General features: G+C 45.6%; 1 protein-coding gene across 2 annotated transcripts in view; it reads left to right on the plus strand.

Moving 5' to 3' along the window:
* The window catches only part of TTBK2 (tau tubulin kinase 2), a 227,017-nt gene that overhangs the window by 42,441 nt on the left and 162,090 nt on the right, over positions 1–22,486 (plus strand). For both annotated transcript variants that reach the window (XM_048854904.2, XM_048854906.2), the window contains exon 2: positions 6,794–6,953. In XM_048854904.2, the coding sequence (XP_048710861.1) occupies positions 6,885–6,953 (69 nt within the window). In that variant the 5' untranslated portion in view covers positions 6,794–6,884. The remainder of the gene's footprint in view (positions 1–6,793; positions 6,954–22,486) is intronic.

The following is a 22,486-nucleotide window of genomic DNA, read 5'->3' on the forward strand; positions in this document are numbered from 1 at the left end:
AAAAAACCTGTCTGGTCAGGCACAGTAACACAAGCCTCCACCAGAGGGCGGGAAGAAGAGGCTACAGAAAGTAAGGTAGTTCTCATGCCCTGGTTTTTAAAGTCTAAAAACAGGATGACCAGGGGCTTGCCGAACTGCCCTCCCCATGCCACCTGCATCTGGGGCTGAACCCTCCCCCCGTGTCACCCAGATTGGGACTGACCACCATCCCAAGCTCAGGGGCATCATCCCAAACTTTATGCCTCCTCGGGCTGGGGCTGACCTCTTCCCCTCCCCCTCCCCCCCCAGCCTGAGCCGTGTGCCGTCCAGAGCCTCGTGCCACCCAGAGGTGGGGCTGCCCCCCTGCCTGAGCCCCATGCCCTCCTCCCCCCCCTCCCCTCCCGTGCTGCCCAGGGCTGGGACTGAGCTCAGGGGCTGACCCCCCTGCCCGAGCCCTCTGCTGTCAGCAGCTGGGGCTGACTCCGCCTCCCCACTCTACACTTCCCAAGACTGGGGCTCAGTCTCTTCCCCTCCCCCCCCTCCCCGAGTCAAGTGCTGCCCACAGCTGAGGCTGATCCCCCTTCCCCCCTCCAGCTCCGCGCCTCCACTGGCTGAGGCTGATCATCTCCCCCACCCATCCCCAGCTCTGCACCTCTCAAGGGTCAGCTCTGAAGCCAGCACTGCCCACCAGCAGCAAATTTCTCCCCTTTCCTGCTGGCAGGCATTGCTGGCTTCAGCTGATTCCCAGGCAGTAGCCACCTCTGCTCTGCTCTGCGTCTTGCAGGTGGGACAAATGCCCAGTTTTGGCAAAGAAGTACGGACTGGCAGGACAGAGCTGAAAAAGGGGACTGTCCTGACCAAAACAGGAAGTATCTACACCCTAGCCAGCCCGTGCCCTATTGTTCCCGGCCGACCCCTCGTTCTCAGGACCAACCCCCATGCATCATGCTGCTCGCTCTGGGGGTACCCCATAGAGAACATGGCCTGGCGAGCTCAGTCACCCTGCACCAGCCTCTCCTCCCCTGCAGTATGATGAGTCCCTGATGTAAAATCCACCCTCCCTTGCAAACAAGGGCTCACTCAGCTGAAGGGAGCCCACCTAGCTCAGTAAAAGGAGGTGAGCCTAGTACCAGAAACCACCGTTCCAGAAGCAGCAGCAAATCACCTTCGTCACCCTCCTCCTGCACAAGTCACTGCTTACTTCCCCGTCCTCCCCCTACACTGAATGCTTGTTTGTCTGAGTGATTGGCTGAACAAGAAGTAGGACTCAGTGGACTCGTAGGCTCTAAAGTTTTACGTTTTATTGTTAAATGCAGTTATTTTTTACATAATTCTACAGTTGTAAGCTCAACTTTCACAATAAAGAGATTGCACTACAGTACTTCAATGAGGTGAATTGAAGTTTTTTTGCAGTACAAATGTTTGTGATAAAAATAAATATAAAGTGATCACTGTATACTTTGTATTCTGTGTTGTAATTGAAATCAATATATTTGAAAATGTAGAAAATATCAAAAATATTTAAATAAATGGTATTCTATTGTTGTTTAATTGCAATTAATTTTTTAATTGCTTGACAGCCCACATTTTTATTCTGTTTTGTCCTTTAGGTGATTTTGGGGATCAATAAGTAATCATGTTAGTCTGTTTGATTTGGAAGTAACTCTTGGTTGTCAGTAAATCCAGATTCAGTTTTGTGTGTGTGTGTTTTTTGTATTTGAGCAAGCAGTTGACTCTGTCAAGCAGAACTCAGAACCTAAATTCTTTAGAACAGCAGTTTTCAACCTTGGGGAAGGGGTACATAAAAGTTTCTAAGAGATTGTAGCAAGCCTTCTCACTTGCTCAAAATTGGTCTGGCCACCACTCTGTCGTGAACAAGGGGAGAGGCCGAGCTAAATTTGAGTGAGTGGCATTGGTGCTTGGGGTCACAACACTATCTATCACTTTTTGATGCTGAAATTGAGAAATACTGCCCTGAAAACTTTTTGGATATTAAGGTGTGTGCTTTTAAATCCTAGCCTGTGCACAGTTAGACAGCAGGATCAAAGGACTAATTTATTTAAAGTAGAATCCCCTGTATTGGAATCAGTGTATTAATGGCCCCAGTTCAATCTAGATTACAGGGGAAGGTCCCGCTTTGTAAGGGGAAGAGAGGGACTCCAAGGTTGTTTTTTTTTTTTTTAAAGGTTGGGGGGCATGATTCTAAAAAGGGTTTGAGAACTCCTGCTTTAGAAGGATTCCTTCTGTGTTTTTTTGGAACATTCTGTTGCTGAATTCTATTTCAAACTGGAAATTGTGTGGCGGCTTCAAGTGTATATTGTGCTTTCTTGTGTTTTTTTTTCCTTTAAATTAATGCTGTTGTTTTGATACTAAATTCAATGTATTTAGCATTGTCCTCAAACTGTGAAAGTGCTACAGACTCTTGTAGTGACAACATTAACTGTAATGCAGAAGTTGCCAAAAAGGGAAGCTGGAGGTTTTGGCAGCTGAATAGGAGACAGTTGGAGCTTTTTGCACCTGGGAATCTGTGGGTTGTGATCTGGGTTTTTGGCACCCATGAGCTTGAGGAAAGAAGACACAAGATTGCATTAACTATGTTTTGTTCTCATTTGGAAGGTTTTCTTCACAACCGTTAGGGCTTGTAATTCAAGGTTAAAATATAATACTAAAATCAGGACCACTACGATGATGATATAATAAAGATGTATATCCTACCTTTTGGAATGACTAATGCAGTTCTGGTTACAAAAGGTGGATGGAAATCTTGAGTCGTTATGCAAAGAGGTTATGCACATTGCATTTTTGTACAAATTCATGTATCCCAAGTTAAATTTATTCTGCAGTCTAAATAGTGTGTTAGAGGAAAGTTGTTGTTCGTTGCATAGTCATATGTTGCATTGCATTTGGCTCATTCACTTACAAGATTTAGCAGGTCTTATTATAGTTCAATAGAATTTTAATACTGAAGAGTGTTATTGCTAGGGCCCTACCAAATTCACAGTCCATTTTGCTCAGTGGGCGTCTAATTTGAGAAGAAATTAATGGAGCGCTGTCCCTTTTATGACATTATGACAAGTTCTCTCTGCCCAGCCCTGACCTGTTTAATCCTTGTCTACATTATGGAGCTTTTTTTTTTTTTTAATATTAAAAGTCCATTGTTTGTAACACTGGTTAGCAACATTGGAGCCTTAGTACAAATGACTCTCTGGCATCCATTTTCAGCATAAAGAAAAGGAGTACTTGTGGCACCTTAGAGACTAACCAATTTATTTGAGCATAAGCTTTCGTGAGCTACAGCTCACTTCATCGGATGCATAAAGTGGAAAATACAGTGAGGAGATTTATATACACACAGACCATGAAAAAATGGGTGTTTATCATACACATTGTAAGGAGAGTGATCACTTAAGATGAGCTATTACCAGCAGGAGAGTGGGGAGGGGGGAGATACTTCAAAAGGTTTTCCCCTCCCCACTCTCCTGCTGGTAATAGCTCATCTTAAGTGATCACTCTCCTTACAATGTATATGATAAACACCCATTTTTTCATGGTGTATATAAATCTCCTCACTGTATTTTCCACTTTATGCATCCGATGAAGTGAGCTGTAGCTCACGAAAGCTTATGCTCAAATAAATTGGTTAGTCTCTAAGGTGCCACAAGTACTCCTTTTCTTTTTGCAAATACAGACTAACACAGCTGCTACTCTGAAACCTGTCATTTTTCAGCATAGCTTCAGTATGACCTTTTCTAATAGGGGGGTAAAAAATTTACTGGCATTACTTTAAGGGTGTAATAATACAAGATTAAATCATTGTGTGGGGATACTTCCTAATTTTCCTGTGTAGGTGAAGCATTAGACTTGTTTAGAGTAGGTTTAACTGACAGTGCTGAAAGCAAAAACTCCATGCTAGGGTCTCAAGGTTGCTTGTACAAGTACAGTTGAAACCATGTTAGAAGTGGTGGAAAATTTTTGTAAAAGGTTCCTAATGTAGACAAGGCTACTGGGGCTGTTTGAAAAGATCAGTTGAATCAGGGAGATTGTGTGCATTTTTAAAAGTTTATTACACAATTACCTACCAAGAAAACCAGTCTCTCAAATTGGGAAAGGATGAAATTATGGGTGTGGGTGGAAAAAACTTCCCATTGTATGATTTGAGGGTATATGTCTCCACAATTTTTTCAGAGTTGTGCAAATTCTTACTCCTGAGGGCATGTTGAGCCAAAAAATTAAACATTCTACGCACAATATTTTAAAATTTTGCAAGTTTTATTTGTCAATAAATAAATGCAGAGGCTCCAGCATGCCAGTGGGGAGCACATGCCACGTGACTGTATGAAGGTGGGAGATCACATTGCAGCCTCCACACCCCCGAGACACGGACTCAGTGGTGAGGCTGCACTCAACTCCGACACAGCACAAGGCCTGGGCCTACCCCAGAAACACCCTGGGACCCTGCCCCTCTGCACTAGGTACACCAGGTGTGGGGCAGGCAGGCTCAACCAGGCAGGATCCAACTGTGGAAGGGCTCAGGGTGGGAGGATTCTGTGTGGGACAGTCTGGATGCAGGCAGCTCAGTGGGGGGTGGGGTGGTGGTGGTCCTAGGTGTGGGAGGATCTGGATGCACAGAGGCTTGTTGGGGGGTTCCAGATGCAGGGGCAATGGGACTCTGCAGAGGCTTCCAGGTGCAAGTGGTTGGGGCTCAGCAGAGGGAGCTGGTTGTGGGGGTCTCTGCAGGGGGGTCCGGGAGCTGGGGGCGTGGGGCTTGGTGGGGTAGGGGTCTGGGTGCAGCTACTTGGGAGTCGGTGGTATGAGGGTCTGAGTGTAGGGGTGCAGGGGGGGTGGGGCTCTGGAGAAAGGGGGTCTGGGTGCAGGGGGGCTCCAGGTGCAGGGGTTGAGGTTCAGTGGGGTGGGATTCGGGTATGGAGGGCTAGGGGGGTTCTGGGTGTACGGAGTGAGGCTTGGTGGGCATGTCTGGGTCTGGGAGGTCTGAATGCATGGGGGTTGGGTGGATGGGTGAGCAGCTCCCCTGCACAATGACCCCTCCCCTTGCAGCTGAGGAGTGATGGGGCCGGAAGCAGGGGAGGATGCTGAGCTTTTCTGCAGCAGGGGGAGTTTCTGGGGGTGGATCTGACACAGGCCCAGCTACTCCTTACAGGGGAAGAGGAAGTCCCATCTTCTCCTGCCTCCAGCCCAGCCAGGACTAGCAGCTGATTCCGGCTCAGGGTAGAAGCCACTGGCTGGGGTATCCCTGCAGTGATTTACCTCTTCATGGATTACTCCAGGTGCCTGAAACAATGTACTTGTACAGCTAGGGAGTGGTGCATGACTGCTCTTGCAGCTTCCCTTTGCTTCCCTGTAAGAAAATCATTTTTTCTGCAGGGAAGCAAAGAAATCTCTGGGGGACATGAATTCTGCCCACGTGCAGTGGTGCAGAATTTCCCCGGGAGTAAAATTCTAAGCTGTAATGAACAGGGAAGGGGTTTAAAAAATTCCATCTTTTTTTCTGTAACCTTTGAAAAAATTCTCTTACCAAACCATAGTAGCAGCAAATGTGGGAACTGGCCCTCACTTGCCCGTTCATCTGAATGAGGCGTTAACTTCAAAGCCTAATTGGGAACATTACCATTGTTCTATTAAGGACAAAGAAACAAAAAATTAAAACTTCAGACAAATACTAAGTTAAATGTGCACAACAACAACGTGTTAAAACAATCCTAAAATATATATAGGGTGGCAAATTTAGACTAGGAAATAGGTTGTGCTTAAAAAATGTAAATATAATTTTGCACCTCAGGTAGACACAGGGGTTGTGTACAAAGGAAAGTAATACTGGTATAAGCTAAGGTGTGAATTTAAACCACAGAACTATATTGGTGTAACTCCCCATGTTGACAGTTATTCTGATTATAAGAGGGCCTTTTTGTTTTAGCTTATAGCTGATCTTTGGAAGAGTTTAAACTAAACAAAAAAATGTGATTCTTATTCTGAAATAAGTGTGCCCACTGCGGGAGTTAAGCTGGTATAGCTATACTATAATTGTGTAGACAAGCCCATAATTTATGAACTTTAAAAACATATTAGCTCATCATGGTTGATCAGATGGGGAACCATTGATTTCATTGAGAATTGGACTGGGCTCCAAGATACCACATTTATATCACTGTATAAAAATCTAAGATAGATAAGATCACCAAAAGTCTAAATTCATAAATTAAACTGGCTGCCTTGTTCATGCTTAGAATTTTTTCATACTTGTATTTTTCTGGCTAACTGTGCAGTTTAATTTGTACTGTTAAATCATAATTTTATATACACAAACACACCATCAGGCATAATATACATGATGTCCAACAGTGTAGAACCGTAACTTCTTAATTTTAATTTTAGATTCTTTAATTTCCCCAATTCTTTTGTGTGCGACTTTTAATTGTGCAACTTTAAAGTTACATTTAAATGCAATTTGTTTGCATCTAATGGTGATTTATAGCCATTTCAAACTCCCAGTATATTCTGATTGCTAACAGAATATAACTTTTTTGTTTTCGGCTCTTGGCTCCCTTAAAATGGTTTCTGTCCATTAAATATCATTTTAGAGGTAGACTTAGGTTAGTTCCAGGTAGAGCTGGCTAAAATCCATTTGTAAAAAAAAAATAGGGATTTTTTTTTAAATCAAACTTCTGTTAATTGGAAGTTTTCTAAATTTAGTTTTTCTACATCAGAATGGCCTAGCTCAAGTCTGTTAGATTAGGAATGCTTTTGGGGCCCATGCATTAATTAATGACACCTGATGTGCTGCTATTTGTTTCTCTAGCCTCAGGTTAAATGGAATCCACCTCTGGGAGCTGGATGATTGGTACTGACAGAGACTCATCATAGCAGCTCCACCACATCTGGAGATTGCAATGAGTGGGGGAGGGGAGCAGCCAGACATCCTCAGTGTGGGAATCTTGGTCAAAGAAAGATGGAAAGTGGTGAGTATGTCTTGCTTTCATTTCTTCAATTTAAAAAAAAAAAAAGATCTTTGAGGTGGTTTTTGCTTAGTACCAAAATGTATATTTATCTGCCTGTACCAAATTCCTCATAAGTCTGATGCCCTTCCCTTTTATTGGACTTCTTCACTAATGCTTGCACTGCACTATCACAAAGCCCCAGCCTCTAATGGAAAATACACTAAAGTACCTGATCTCATTTTAAAATGAAGTTCAGTTTTGCATGGATTTAAGAGGTTTTCCCTGGTTATTAGGATCTGAAAAAGCTTGTTTAAACCCAACTGCAAAAACCATTTATGACCAAAGGGCCAGATTCTGATCTCAGTAAAAAAGGTTTAAATCCTGAGTGAACTCCGGTTACCTCTGTTGTTTTAATGCCGTTTAACTGTTACTGAACACAGAAAGTGGTAATAAATTCATAGTTACTTTAAAATCCATCATGGAAAAATATTTCCGACAGTCTGTGTCCAGTCCACACTGATTAGGAAAAGTACCTTAAATCTCAGTTAGGCTGATTCTGGTTTTATAACCAAGTTCTGTCTAACACAGATTGTTAACCCAGTATATGTAAATGGGGCCTAAGATACAGCCTTTGGAAAACAAATACATTTAACATTGTAAAGAAGCATTGTTAAGAAAGAGAGCAATTTAATGTATAGGATGTATCTAGCAGTAGTTTTAAATCGGAGCATATTCTATAAAAGAGTGTGGCCTGCCTCAATTCCCCCGTTGGTGAGGCAACAATGAGGTCACTTCAACTGTCTGGTCAAAGAGAAGACAAACACTGTACTTTACAGCAGTATATCTCCCTTTAATAAAACCTTCCGGAAGGAGTACTTGTATGGTGGTTTTATAGGCTCTTATTTTAAAGCGCAGACAAAACTTAATAGTCCCAAAACAAAAGTATCTGGGTTCTAGCAGCAGCTCCTTCTGCTGTAAGGCATCAGGCTTCTTTACTCCCTAGAGCAGTGGTTTTCAAACCTTATTTCTGGGGACCCAGTTGAAGAAAATAGTTGATGCCCGCAACCCAGCAGAGCTGAGGATGAGGGGTTTGGGGTGTGGGAGGGGCTCAGGGCTGGGGCAGAGGGTTGGGGTGCAGGGGTGAGGGCTGTGGTGTGGGTCTGGGAATGAGGGGTTCAGGGTGTGGGAGGGGGCTCTGGGCTGGGGCAGGGGGTTCGGGGGTGGGGGTGTAGGCTCTGGGGTGGCACCAGGGATGAGGAGTTTGGGGTGCAGGAAGGGATTCTAGGTTTGAGAGGATGCAGGGCTGGGGCAGAGGATTGGGGTGCAGGGTTGGGGCGTGGACTTATATCTGGCGGCTCCCAGTCAGCGGTGCAGCTGGGGTGCAGAGGCATGCTTCCCGTCTGTCCTGGCACTGCGGACTGCGCCGTGCCCCAGAAGCGGCCAGGAGCAGGTCCAGCTTGTAGGTGGAGGCATGCAAGTGGCTTTGCACGACTCTCACCTGCAGGCAAACCCACCCCCGCCTCCCCCATCCCCAGTTCCCATTGGCCGGCCAATGATTTTTTAGGGGGGGGGGGACAGGGGAGGAAGTGTCCCCAGTTCAATGCTCAGGGCGAGGGCAGCGCGCGGAGCCCCTTGGCCCCCACTGCAGGCCACTTCCAGGGTGCAGCGTGGTGTCGAAACAGGAAGGTACTAGCCTTCCTTAGCTGGGCAGCACCGCCAATGGGACTTTTAATATCCCGGTCTGTGGTGCTGACCAGAGTGACCCAGCGCCTGACATGTCGTGACCCAGTACTGGGTTGCCGCTCAAAGTTTGAAAAATGCTGTCCTAGAGAGTTTTTGCAGTATTACCCCTGCTTGTTTAGGGTCTTTCATAGGCCACCCTGCCTGGAGAGTTTTGTAATCAGCTCACTGTTCCTGCTTTAAGAGCACAGTTTCTGCCTGGCTTAATCTCCCTAGGAGCTCCTCTTCTCCAGAGCTTCCTTTCTCCAGAGGAGCCTTGTCTTTAGCTCAGGTCTCCCAAGCCTTTTATTAGGCCCAGGAGCTCGTTACTTAACTGCCTTCGAGCCACTTAGTTAATCCCCAGGTGGATCCTTTCCTTCAGCCTGCCACAGGTAGGCTGGGCATCTGACCCACCCCTTAAAGGCCAGTCCTGTGACACAGATATAATTATGAGATAGGGACTGCCTAAAGCTCTAAAGTTTCTTGTGGGCGGCAACTCCCTGTAGCTGCTAATGTTCATGTTTTGGGGTAGGAAATTCAGCTAATTTACTCTTTGCACTCAGGATTTCCCTGCAAAATGTGCCAGTGAAAAGGGCAGTGAGGGCAAATTTCAGAATTACCAAACTGCTTGTGATGTAGAATCCTTCACTTGACTACTAGGAACTGACTTTTTTTTGCTGTGCGAATGCAGTTTTTAATTTTTAAAAATTGTACTTCCAGGAGGTGGAGGGAAGCCTGTTTTTTACATTTATAGTTGCAATATAAATGCTGTTCCTGATTTTTTGGGGGGGAGGCCAGGGGAGGAAGTGTCCCCAGTTCAATGCTTTTCTTTCCCTTGGGAAAATCCCAGAATTTGTTGCCTGAAATAATTCATTGTGTGTCTCTAAACATGTAGAAAATGATACATCTGGGAGTTAGGTAAAAATCTGCAGTAGAAGTACATTTTATCAGAATTTTTGATGACTGTATTTTGCTCTTTTTAATCACATAGAGTAGTCACAAACATATGTGTAATCCAGCAGCAAAAACCTATGTTAATTCAGAGTTCAGGTTGCTTGTTAGTGTGTTGTCCACTTGCAAAAAGTTGAGTTGAGCAAACCCCGAATTTCTAAAAGCCAGGGCATGGCCAATCTTACCGCTACATATCCTGGTTTTCAGACATTTTAATTCTGCTCAACTCAGCTTTCTGCAAGAGGATGACACCACCAAACAAACTTAACTCTGCATTAGTGTGGTTCTTTTCTGGTTCAAACATTTAGGAAATTAATGGCAAAGATATATTGTTGGTAGGAGTTAGTAATCTTATACGTATCGTGTCCTGCAATTTGCATAGTGAGCCAGCCAACCCCCTCTTCCTTCCCCCTCTCCCATCCCTCCCCCTAATCAGCTGGGCCACACCAGCCCTGTTTCGGCATATCTTTCCAGCCATGCCCCTTCCATTTCTCTTCATTCCCCCCTCCAACCTGGCCCCTTTCCCACTACTGTACCCACCCCCACCCCCTGCCTTAAGCTGGAAATGCATCTTCCTGAAGTCTTTACTCCCTGATATACAAGTTGTTTCTGTTGCAGTTATTCCCCCATCCCACTCACAATAACCCAACTCACATAGAGAGTCTGGAGTTAAGGACAACCTGTTACAGTGGAATGGTATTCCTGGTTGTGTTTCAGAATGGTTGGAAGGTGGAGTTTGTGTCAGAGCCAGCAAGAGAAATCGGACATGGTTTCTGTTCCAAAATACTGACAGTTTTATGTTTGACAGAAAGTTCCTCTGACACCTATCCAATAGATAGACTACATATGTGAAAAACAGCGAGGTGTCAGAGCTTATAATTTTTCTGTGACACACTACACATTTTTTGGTCAACCATGAACACTCCAAGTTCCCGATTTAATGTTCTTCCAACACTTATTAATGACTTTCACATTGACACTGTACAATCAGTTATGCAGACATTCAGCCATATCACAGTAAACAATAGCATTTCCTAAATACAAATCTGTGATGTGGTCCCAATCTGCACTCATACACCGTGTGAGGTGTACAGCCAGATCATATCTGCCTAAGGGAATCACAGCAACATCTGGTAGATCACAATGTCTTAAGTCACTGGTTATGTGCTGCAGAGTGGGCAAAACATGATGCCAACACGAGCCACCTCTTTCTGCCCAAAGCAGGCCGTAGTCCATAATCTCCATGTTTTAGTGTACTCCTTGCTGTTCTGCAAACTTCTGCAATCTCGTGATCCAAGAATCATCCAGAATCCACATGTTGGCAACCTTGTCAGCACACACATTTCTTTTCCCTCAGAGAACAAGGGACCTGCACTGTCAGTTCCAAATCTACGTGTTATATGTCTTTGGAAACATCACATTAATCTGCCCTTTGATCAGGAAGTAGCCACTTGCCCTCCCCTTCTCCTCCCTCCAGGGCGAGTAAAATAATATTCTCAAACAACCAATTCAAATTCTGCCTACCAGCTGCCCTAATTTCCTGTCCCCTTTGTAGCTGCAACACCTCTTCTTGTCTCTCTCTCTCCCCCCAAGTCATCTATTTTCGGCTCTTGCCCATCCAATACAACAAAAATGTTGGTTAGATCACCTGCTGACTGTTATGCTGTGTTCACAGTAAATCTCCCCATAAAATGAAAACAAGTTGTATTTTATCAGTGACAACTTGTAGCAAGCAACCATTCATTAAATCTTTATTGCATAGGTGTACAAAGGCTCGAACTAGAAACATCAATGGCAGGGATCAGTGGCACAGTGGCATTGGTACATTCTCTTGAACTACCCAGGCAAGCATAAAAGGGTGGAATCCTTCAAGAGTGCACATCTACATGAGGAAAGAAGTGAATGTGTTCTTAGTTTGGGTCCCCAAAGATTTAATGGGTACAATATACTACATTTGGTAAAACCCAATGGATTGAGACCAGTACTTCATCCCATCAGTAGTTAGATCTGTACCAAAAAACCTCCACCTAGAAACTTTTTGAAAAATGGTTATTTTTTTTAGGCTTATCTCCTCAACCCCTGGCTCAAGTGACCCCAACTTTGGTTTACTAATCCTACTCTGCACCCTCCACAGGCACACCACATTTCAAAGGAATCCGACTAAGCATATCAATTTTAGAGGACTTAGAAAGGTCGACCTTTAAACAGAAGTTGTGATACAACCTTAACTAGAATGGTGCTGCTGCGCCATCATAATTATAAGGAATTTCAGAAGGTCACCAGATTTTAAAAAACTTGTTTAAATTCCATTTGCTTTGTTTTTAATCAATGAAGGCAAGGGAGAATATTTCTAAGTGTGACTATATTTTAAAAAGTGGCTATAAAATGATATCAGTGTTGTCTCCATCACATCTTATCTAATTGCTTGCTTTGAAAATGCAATATGAGATGTGAAGGTCAAGCTGGTTCTTGTGAAGGTCAAGCTGGTTCTTCTTTGGGTGATTGGACATGTGCAGCCCACGCGCAGTCACTGGAAATTTTCCTCTCAGTGATACCTGTTGGGGAGGCTTGAGCACGCTCTGCTGTTTCACACTGTTGATATTGGTATAAAGGGTCCAGCCAACCCTGAGACTCCTCAGTTCCTTCTTCACACCCATGACAGTAACTGGAACTGGAACTCTTTTGGCTTTAGCAAGTATTCTTAGTGGACTGTGTTCTCTTGTATTTTACTGTCAGTAGGGTTGTTAAGGTTTTAGTGTTTAGTTAGGTTTTTACTCCGAGGATTTCGGTCAGTTCCCAGTGCCAAGGGATGCCTTGGTCACTGGGCTTCAAGCCCCGTGTTTTCTGCAGTAAGGCTGTGCCCATGAGCGTCTTGCACTCCAGTTGCTTGAAGTGCCTTGGGGAAGCTCATATTAAGAAGTCCTGCCAAATTTGCAGGGACTTTAAGCCTCGCATGAAGAAAGATCATGAAGCCAGGCTAAAGTTTCTACTCATGGAGATGGCTTTGAAGTTTCTACTCATGGAGATGGCTTTGAAGTTTCTACTCATGGAGATGGCTTTGAGACATCCATCTGAGCCAGCTTAGTCAGACTTGGCACCAAGTGGCTTGGTGTTGGTAAGGAGTGTGCCTCCTATTGTGCCTGAGTCCCAAGACAATTCACCATTCCCAATACCTAAAAAGAGGCATAAGAAGCAGACTGTTGAAAGGGGGAGATACCCAGCATCAAAGTCTGCTAGGCATGAGGATACAGTTTTCTTCTCTGCTTTGGTACCACAGGAGATGGCACCACTGACTCTGCAGTTTTTGTCAAATCTGGAACCAGAAGGAGCATCTTCCGCATCCATTGCGCAGCACCTATCTCAGTACCAACCACACTGGAGGCATTGGTGGCTGCCAGACACTTCCTGATTCTGTCATTGCTAGTAGTAGTACAAGGGTTGATGCTATTGGTGCTGGTGAACACAGGAGAACCCGCAGGTTTCCTACAGTGCTCAGTACCGTGCCAGTTTCATGTACCTTTGATGGCTTGCCCTTTGGTACTGTCAAAGAGAAAACCCGAGATGCTCACTTCTCTGTGGGCCTCTCCACCTTGGCACCCATTGCTGGCACAATCTGAAACAGCGCCTCCATAGTCAGTGGAAGGAGAGTTGTCATCTTCCAAATCTGAGGTTGGATCCTACATTACTTGTCCTCAGAGAGCTCTTGCGATACCTTCTCCAGATGTTTCCACCCTTCCATGGATCCAGTCACAGGAGTAACATTGAGTGGTTGGCCAGGAGGTCACTGGGGGACTAAGCCTGTCCACTGGTCTTTGTGGAATCTGTGGGGCTTTGATAATAATCCAGGCACTCCTATTGAGTGACATTGGAAAGTCATGCGGCACCAACCCACAGGGCAGCACCCGTTCCTGATTCCGGTAATGAACTCTGTACTGGACATCAAGAGCTGGCTCAACAGGACCCGGCAGATCAAAAAATGGAGGAAAAGCATCTGCAGCCATTGCTGGCCGCGTTGTTGTCCTCCCCTGACTAGGCAGTCTCAGGACGGGGCATGTTGCCTCACCCAGATGGCTATAAAGCACACCAAGAATTGTTAAAGAAGGTTTACTTAAGTCTGGGCATACAGGTGAGGAAGAACAAGAATCCTCACACTGTCTGATCAGTATTTTAGCCACTGCAGGTCCTTGCAGAGTGGCCCTGCCTCTCAATGAGGCCATGATGGAACCAGTTTAAGGGGCTGTGGCAGTCCCCTGCATCCCTTCCTCCCTGCTTCAAAAAGGGCTGAATGCAAGTATTTTGTACCTGCTCAAGTTTGAATTCCTTTACACACATCCCCTCCACCCCCCCGGTTCCCTACTAGAATCTGGTGCCAATGAGTGGGAAAGGCAAGCAGCATCAGGGCACAACTCCAAAATCAAAAGATACACCCCCTCTGCCAAAAAAAAAAAAAAAGACACGATTGGTAGGAAAGTTTATTTTACTGGGGAGGTTGCATCTCAGGACTGCAAACCAGCATGCATTTTTGGATAGGTATGACTTTAATGTATGGGACTCCATGCTAAAATGTAAAGACATGCTCCAGAAAATGGTAGGCAGGAGTTCTTCTCAGTAGTAGATGAGGGAAAATCAATGGCAAGGGCCTGGCTGCAAGCCGCTCTGGATGCGGCTGGCTCAGCTGCCATGTCCATGGGTTCGGCAGTTGACAAGCATAGGAGTTCCTGGTTGCAGTTCTCTGGGCTCCCACAGGAGGTTCAACAGACTGCAGGACCTGCCCTGCAGATGCGTTTTTTTCTGCCTTCTAATCTGCGGTAACCTCAGGGACGGAGATGATAGGGGGAGTGTACAAACATTCTACACTGTACGATTCTGGGGGGACTGCATGGTCATCTGCGCTGCTGAGTGCTGCTGAGTTCGCCATGCTGACCAAACAGGAAATTAAATTCAAAAGTTCCCAGGGCTTTTCCTGTGTACCTGGCTAGTGCATCGGAGTTCAAAGCGCTGTCCAGAGCGGTCACAATGGAACACTCTGGGATAGCTGCTGGAGGCCAGTACCATCGATTTGCATCCACACTACCCCAAATTCGACCCAGCAAGGTCGATTTTAGCGCTACTCCCCTCGTCGGGGAGGAGTGCACAAGTCAATTAAAGAGCCCGTTAGGTCAACGGAACAGGGTTGGTTGTGTGGACACATTCATTTTAAAATCGACCTAACTGCAGCTAAATTCGACCTAACCCCATAGTGTAGACCAGGCCTAAGGGGGGGCGGGGGTGTCACAATTTTTTTGGAAGTCCAAAGGGTGTTGCCAGCATAAAAAGGTTGAGAAACACTGGGTTAAAGGACTCAGGGGCAACTCTAAAGCCCCTTGGGTTGTACGCTCCAGCCCCTTCCAGGAAGCACTTCAGCCTCAGCAACCCCTCCAGTAGTCTGCTTTAGCTTTCCAACAGGAGCGGCAGAGAAAGGAGAGTAGAGGTGTTAGGCATAGATCACCTTCTCCTTATACCTCTGCATCAATGCCTGCCTCCTGAGACATCCAGCGGGTTCTAAGCAAGCATTTTGATGGGATGCCTGAGCATGCAGTACCAGTTCCCAGGATTTCAAACTCCTTTTTCCTTTGCTTGCAAACAGCCTTTCCCATTTTTTCAGTGTTTGGTCCAGTATTTCTGTGATCCATTGGATGTTGAGCACTGTAGAAGTGGAATACACTCTCCAGTTTATTTCTGCCCCACCTTTCCACCTTCCCTCCCTCCCGATCCCTCTTCTGAGATCCCCTTTCACGAAGAACTTCTGGTCCAGGAGCTTCAGTCTCTCGTTTACATCGAAGTCATAGAGGAGGTTCCTCAGAATTTAAGAAGGAAGTGTTTCTACTTTCATTTTTTCCTAATCCCAAAAGCCAAGGGAGGTCTCAGGTCTATTTTTTTAGATCCATGTCAGCTCAACAACGGTCTCAAAAAGATAACAGTTCACATGGTCACCCTGGCATCCATTATTCCCTCTCAGTATCCTGGAGACTGGTTTGGCATCTTCAGTTCGAGACATCATCTTGGTGTTGATATACCAAGAGCACAGAAAGTTCCTCATATTTGTAGTGAAGCACTCACATTACCAATTCATAGTGCTTCTGTTTGGCCTGTCTGCAGCTTCTCAGGTGTTCACAAAATGCATGGCCATGGTAGCAGCGTTCCTTGGCAGACTAGGAATGCAGGTCTGTCCTTACCAAGATGATTGACTAGTCAGGGGCTGGTCCAAAGCTCAGGTTATATCCAGCATTCAACTCATTTAATCAGCCTTCAAGGCCTTAGGCCTGCTGATCAATGCAGATAACTGTATCCTTTGCCCAGAATAGATAATAGAGTTTATAGGGACTGTGTTGGACTCAATACAGGCCAGAGCGTTTCTCCCAGAATTGATATTTCAATCTGTTTGATTGTTTGAGACTGGATGAATCTTGAGATCTGTCACAACAGCCTGAAACTGTAAAAGACTCCTAGGACACGTGGCCTCATGCACATATGTAGTACAACATGTGAGGCTGCACCTCAGACTCTTCCAAACTTGGCTGGCCTCAGTGTACTTGCCAAGCTGTCTTCATCTAGACAGTGTGCTCACGGTACCTTCATGGGTTCTAATTTTGCTGAACTGGTGGTTGTATCCTCTCAATGTTTGTTCGGGCACGCCTCCTTTAACCGTTGATGATTCTGGTCTTAGATGCGTCGGCTCTAGGGTGGGGAGCTCACCTGTAGGGTGGGGAGCTCACCTGGGGCTCCTCTGAGCTCAAGGTCTTTGGTCCTCGAGGAAGCTCGCTCTTCGTATCAACGTCGGAGAGCTCATGGTGATTCGTCTTCCCTGTCAGGCTTTCCTTCCTCATATCAGGGGGAGAAACCTGTTTTGTTCTTACAGACCACACTACAGCAGCGTTTTACATCAACAGGCAGGGAGGCGCTTGCTTGTCCCTCCTTTGTCTGGAAGCAGTTCACCTTTGGGAATTTTGTATAGCCCATTCATTCAACCTTGATGTTTCTCACCTTCCAGGGGTGCAGAATGTGCTAGCAGACCACATGAGCAGGTCATTTTCCAGTTACCACAAGTGGTCTCTTTGCCTGGATGTAGCCAGGTGCATTTTTCCAGCAGTGGGGGACTCCCCAAATAGACCTATTTACGAACAAGTACAAAAGAAAATGTCACCAGCCTTCTGCTACTCTGGGCAGAAAAGCTTTACTACGCTTTTCCCCCAATCCCGCTTCTGTGCAGGGCGCTGCTAAAGATCCAGCAGGTCTACACCCAGGTTATTTTAATAGCCCCAGTGTGGCCCCGCCAACACTGGTTCTCTACTCTACTGATCCAATCTCACTCCCGTTGCACCCTGATTTGATCTCTCAGAACCACGGTTGGCTGCTCCACTCTAACCTGCAATCCAAGTCATTTAACGGCATGGGAAGGCTATGGTTAAATTCCAGAGTGCAGGCTTGCTTGGAGCAATTTCATCAGGTCTCACTAAGTAGCAGAAAGCCCTCCATCAGGGCTACTTTCCTGTCAGAATGGAAGAGATTCTTTGTCTAGGCTTGTCAAATTGGAGTCTTGCTGATGCATTCGGGCATCCAACATATACTTGACTGTCTGCTGCACCTGAAACAGCAAGACTGAGCAGTTTCTTTTATCAGGGTTCACCTGGCAGCCATATCAGCTTTCCAACTTCACATGGATAACTGTTTTTTGTTTTTTCTAAATACATGACAATTAGATTGATTAAAGGCCTGGAAATATTATACCCTCGATTAAAGGGAGCCCATTCGCCCTTGGGACTTAAACTTGATTTTGTCTAAATTTGTGGGACTACCATTTAAGCCTTCAGCAATGTGCTCCTTACTGCACCTTTTGTACAAGGTAGTTTTCCTAATTGCTATCATTTCTGCCAGAAGGGTCTCTGAACAGGGTCATCTGGTCCACCGTACACAGGCTTTTTTTAAAGATAAACTGTACTTATGCCCTCATTGATATTTTCTCACTAAGATAGTTTCAGATTTTCATATCAATCAATTTACTTACCTGAATTTTGCTTAAAACCACATTCAAATAGGGATGAGCAATGTCTATACACATTAGATGTTAGACAAGCACTGGCGTTCTACGTAGACAGGATTAAACCATTTCAGCGGTCCACCCAACTGTTCGCGGCTGTAGCAGACAGAATGAAAAGTCTTCCTATCTCTTCACAGAGAATTTCATCTTGGATAACTTCTTGTATCCATGCTTGTTATGATCTGGAAAGTGTTTCACCACCAGGTAAGCTGACTGGGCACTCCACAAGATCCACAAGCATTTTCAACGGCCTTCCTAGTGCAGATCCCTATCCTGGACATTTGCAAAGTAGCAACCTCATAATTAGTGCGCACTATCACACAGTACTCTAGAGATTATGCCAAATTTGTTTGAGCTATACTACAGTCTGTGTGTACATGAATTCTGATTCCTCCACCTATTTAACTGCTTGGAATTTTCACCAGGAGTGGAATGCACATGTGCAATCACTTGAAGAAAAAATGGTTACTAATCTTTCATAACTGTTGTTCTTTGAGATGTGTTGCACATGTCCATTCCACGACCTGCCGCCCTGCTTCTCTATATAGGAGTTTCTGGAAAGAAGGAACTGAGAGGGCTTGGAATTGGCTAGGCCCTTTATATCTGTGTCAACACAGGGCACTCGAGCCACCCCAGCAGGAAAAATTTCTGGGGACTGTGCACAGGGTGCGCACACAGCAAGAGTGGAATGATCATGTGCAACACATCTTGAAGAATAACAGTTACAAAAGGTTAGTAACCATTTCATTTGATCTTCCTCATGCATAATTACTTCCATCCCAGAAGTCCTCTGTCCATAAGTGCCTCCCAGTGGTCTAACATCCCAAACCCCTCTTTTAGCACCATTGCCTGAGCCATCTGTTGATCATCCTAATCTTGTTTTGCCTTCGCTCTCCTCGTCTGGGGACAGGAAGAATCTCACTGAAGATCACCCGCGCCTGCATTTCTTTAAGCATCTTCCCCAGCCTGGCATAGTCTCCCTTGATGCGTTCCAGTGAGAATCTAGCTGTATCATTTGTTCCCATGTGAAGGACAATCAGTGGACCCTTTCCAGCTCCCATTAGGAATCTCTTCAGCCTCAGGTCAACATCCCATATCTTAGCTCTTGGCAGACAGCAGACCCATAGACTCATAGATATTAAGGTCAGAAGGGACCATTATGATCATCTAGTCTGACCTCCTGCACAATGCAGGCCACCAAATCTCACCCACCCACTCCTACAATAAACCTCTCACCTATGTCTGAACTATTGAAGTCCTCAAATCATGGTTTAAAGACTTCAAGGTGCAGAGACTCCTCCAGCAAGTGACCCATGCCCCATGCTGCAGAGGAAGGCGAAAACCCCCCAGGGCCTCTTCCAATCTGCCCTGGAGGAAAATTCCTTCCCGACCCCAAATATGGTGATCAACTGAACCCTGAGCATGTGGGTAAGATTCTCCAGCCAGATACCTAGGAAAGAATTCTCTGTAGTAACTCAGATTCCCACCCCATCTAACATTCCATCACAGGCCATTGGGCCTATTTATCATGAATATTTAAAGATCAATTAATTGCCAGAATCATGTTATCCCATCGTACCATCTCCTCCATAAACTTATCGAGTTTAATCTTGAAGCCAGATAGGTCTTTTGCCCCTCTGTTCTCCGGATCAGCTCTGGTGACAGGCCTGTTGGTCCTTCTTAGTAGGGAGTCCCCAGTCACATAGACCTGCCTCTTCCTGGTGTTGTTGCGATTCTTCAGTCTTTCCTCTTCTGTTCTTTCTGGCTGCAAGTCCTCTTGTCTTTAGTTCTCACTTGCAATTTTCTGCAGTTTTCGATCATCCTGGGCCTCCGAACTTTGGCTATCTCCATTGACTCTTCCCCTCTTCTTGTAGGACTAGCTGCTCTTCTCTTCTTCCTTGCCCTTCTACCTTCGGTTACTGCTTGCTGTGCCCCTTCTTCATTTTCCAACTCAGCAAACCAGTTGCTCAGCTCTATTTCTACTTCACTAGTTGGTCTTTTCCTCTGCCTGGTTCTCATAGTCACATGCTTCCATTGGCCACTTTCCTTATTCAGCAGTCTGTCCTCACAGTTTTCCAGTCTAGCTTGCAACTGCGAGTCTTGAGTTTTTCCTTCCGCCTCCTCTTGCCTTCCCTCCATCATCTGCTTGAATCTTCTTCTTTTAGTTGGGGATTGGTCCTACTTTGAGCAGGGGGTTGCACTAGATGACCTCCTGAGGTCCCTTCCAACCCTAACCTTCTATGATTCTATGAACTCAGCTGTAGTCCTTGGACCTTCTCTTCCATCAGCTCTATCAGGAGGCACTTCTTACAAACAAACCACTTTTCAGGTACCTGCTCCAAGATAATGTACATGCTGCAGCTTCCATTTCCAGTCATCTCACTGTCTCCTGTTCCTTGGGTCGCTACCACTGCTGCTTCTGTAGCTGTTATAACCTTTGCACCTAAGCTCCCTGACAAGGGGGGAAGAAAAAAACACGCACCCCACACAATCCAAAAACTAAACACCACATACTCCCTCCCGTAAACTTCCCTTACAAACTCCCACTCAGACTCCCCTGTTTCCAGCTCTGTTTGCTGGCTCCTGTGCTGCTGGCTGGCTGCTTGGCTGCCTTTATAGCCCAACAGGAAGCCCTGCACCCGAATCAGGGCTTTGCTGTGATCAAAGACTCTGCTTCTCTCACACCACCCCCCTCCAGTTCTGCAAACTAAAAAACCCCCCAAAAAAACCCAGCAAGCAAACAACCAAACTCTCACTCTCAAGAACCCACTCACTGCCCCTAAGGAACAGGGGCTTGCCTCACTTCTCCTCTAACCCATCTCCCTCAAACTCCCCAGTTTCCAGCTCTGTTTGCTGGCTCCTGTGGTCACTGCTTCTGTTGCTGCCCCAACCCTGAGACCAAATCCCTGCCTCCTCACCTAGTTCCTACTCCTTGTCCCTGGTTCCTGCTGTTTCATCTTGCTCCCTATTCTTGCTACCACACCTTGTCCTTGCTGCTGTTACGACACCTTGTTCCTGGTTTCTCACCCTGACCCCTGTTGCTGGCTCCATCTTTGACTCTGTGTGATTTCTGACTCCAACTTTTTGGTTACTCCTGGAGTGTCTTTCAACTCTGACCCTGGTTCTGACCCTGAGTGTGGCTTTGGACTCTGGCTTGACACTTGACATAGTTTTGAACTCTGACTCTGTGTGACTTCCAATTGAGACCCCAACTCCATCCTGGCTCCAACCAGGCTCAGACTGATAGGTCAGACCACCCCTTTACAGGCCCTGACAGTCAGTGTACAGTAAAACTGTAAGAATATTTCATTACGGCACAAGTGCCCCTTCACAACATTTGTCAGTACCAGATGGCATAATTAAATTTCCATAGATGGATCTTGTTGCCTTTAGACCTTGCATTTCAGGCTGTGAATTGAATATGGGTTTCACCTTTTCCTGTAGGATATTGAAGAGCCCATCCATTGAACTGGTCTGTTTATAGGTTTTGATGGCGTGAAAACCACTTAGTGGAAGAATTCTCTTGTAGGCTATTGTAGACTATTATTTACTAATAGCAAGATGGTCTACTATCAAGTTTTGGATTCCCCACTATTCTTGCTGCTAGGATTCTGGTAGGAGCCAAGAAACAGAAGGAAACCAAATGGCAGTTGAGTAATATTGGAAAGATCTTATAAGAAGTGAAGTTTCCCCTGAAGCAAATAATAATCCTACTTTGAGATATTGTGCTTAAGCTATGAATATTGGTGGAATAATTTAAGCAGATGCTTATAATATAATGCTAATCATTACAGTCCTCATGCAATTCTCATTAGTTAATGGAAAGATCCATGTGACTGAGGGATAACTGTCCCATTTCAAAGGAGACGCTTTAGAGCAAATAAACATTTATAACTTCCCATCAGAGATTTGTGTCTAATCACTGGCAAGTAAAGAGTTAATCCTGATAGTACGAGTTTAGTAAATGCTACTTTAAATGCAGGTATTGATCTAACCCAGGGATCTCAAACTCAAATCACCACGAGGGCCACATGAGGACTAGTACATTGGCCCGAGGGCTGCATCACTGACACCTTTTCATATAGAGATACAAAAGCTGCCCCCCAGGCCCTGCCCCCACTCCACCCCTTCCATGAGGCCCCGCCTCTTCCCACCCCTTCCCTGACCCTATTCCAACCCCTTCCCCAAATCCCCACCCCTGCCCTGCCTCTTCTCCACCTCCTCCCCTGAGCACATGGCTTCTCGCTCCTCCCCCCTTCCTCCTGGAAAGCGCTAAGCAAAAGTTGCTATCTGGAGATAAGCAGAGGAGCAGGGACATGGCGCGCTGGAAGGGGGTTGGGGGGGCGGCAGCTGAGGGGAGCTTGGCGGCCGCAGGAAATAACTCCGGGGGGGTGGGGAGCTTGGTGGGAGAGTTTGTTTGAGACCCCTGATCTAACCTATGGAGGTGCTGCCATTTAAATGTAATAAGAACAAATAAAACTGGGTTCTTAATTCTTTTAAATTAGCTCACTATTATAGACATTATGTAAATAGACAGTATAATGAAACTTAATTGCTTGCATGGAGGCCTTGAAAAGTTTGCCAAGCAGTACTACTAGAAGCCAATATGAAAGATGAGGAGAAGTTGTCCTTTGGAATCCAGGGGGTAGTGCCCTACAGAGAAGCCCAGGCTTCTTGGCTTCTGAGAAATCTCTTGGCTTCTGAGAAGCGGGGAACAGTTGTACATCATTAAATAGTTTGTGAATTGCACAGAATTAAGACCTGTTCTCCCATGTCTGCTGCCTCTTTGCTTCTGGTGACATTTGCT

This window comes from Caretta caretta, chromosome 6 (assembly GCF_965140235.1).
Source record: "Caretta caretta isolate rCarCar2 chromosome 6, rCarCar1.hap1, whole genome shotgun sequence".
NCBI classification, from domain to species: domain Eukaryota; kingdom Metazoa; phylum Chordata; order Testudines; family Cheloniidae; genus Caretta; species Caretta caretta.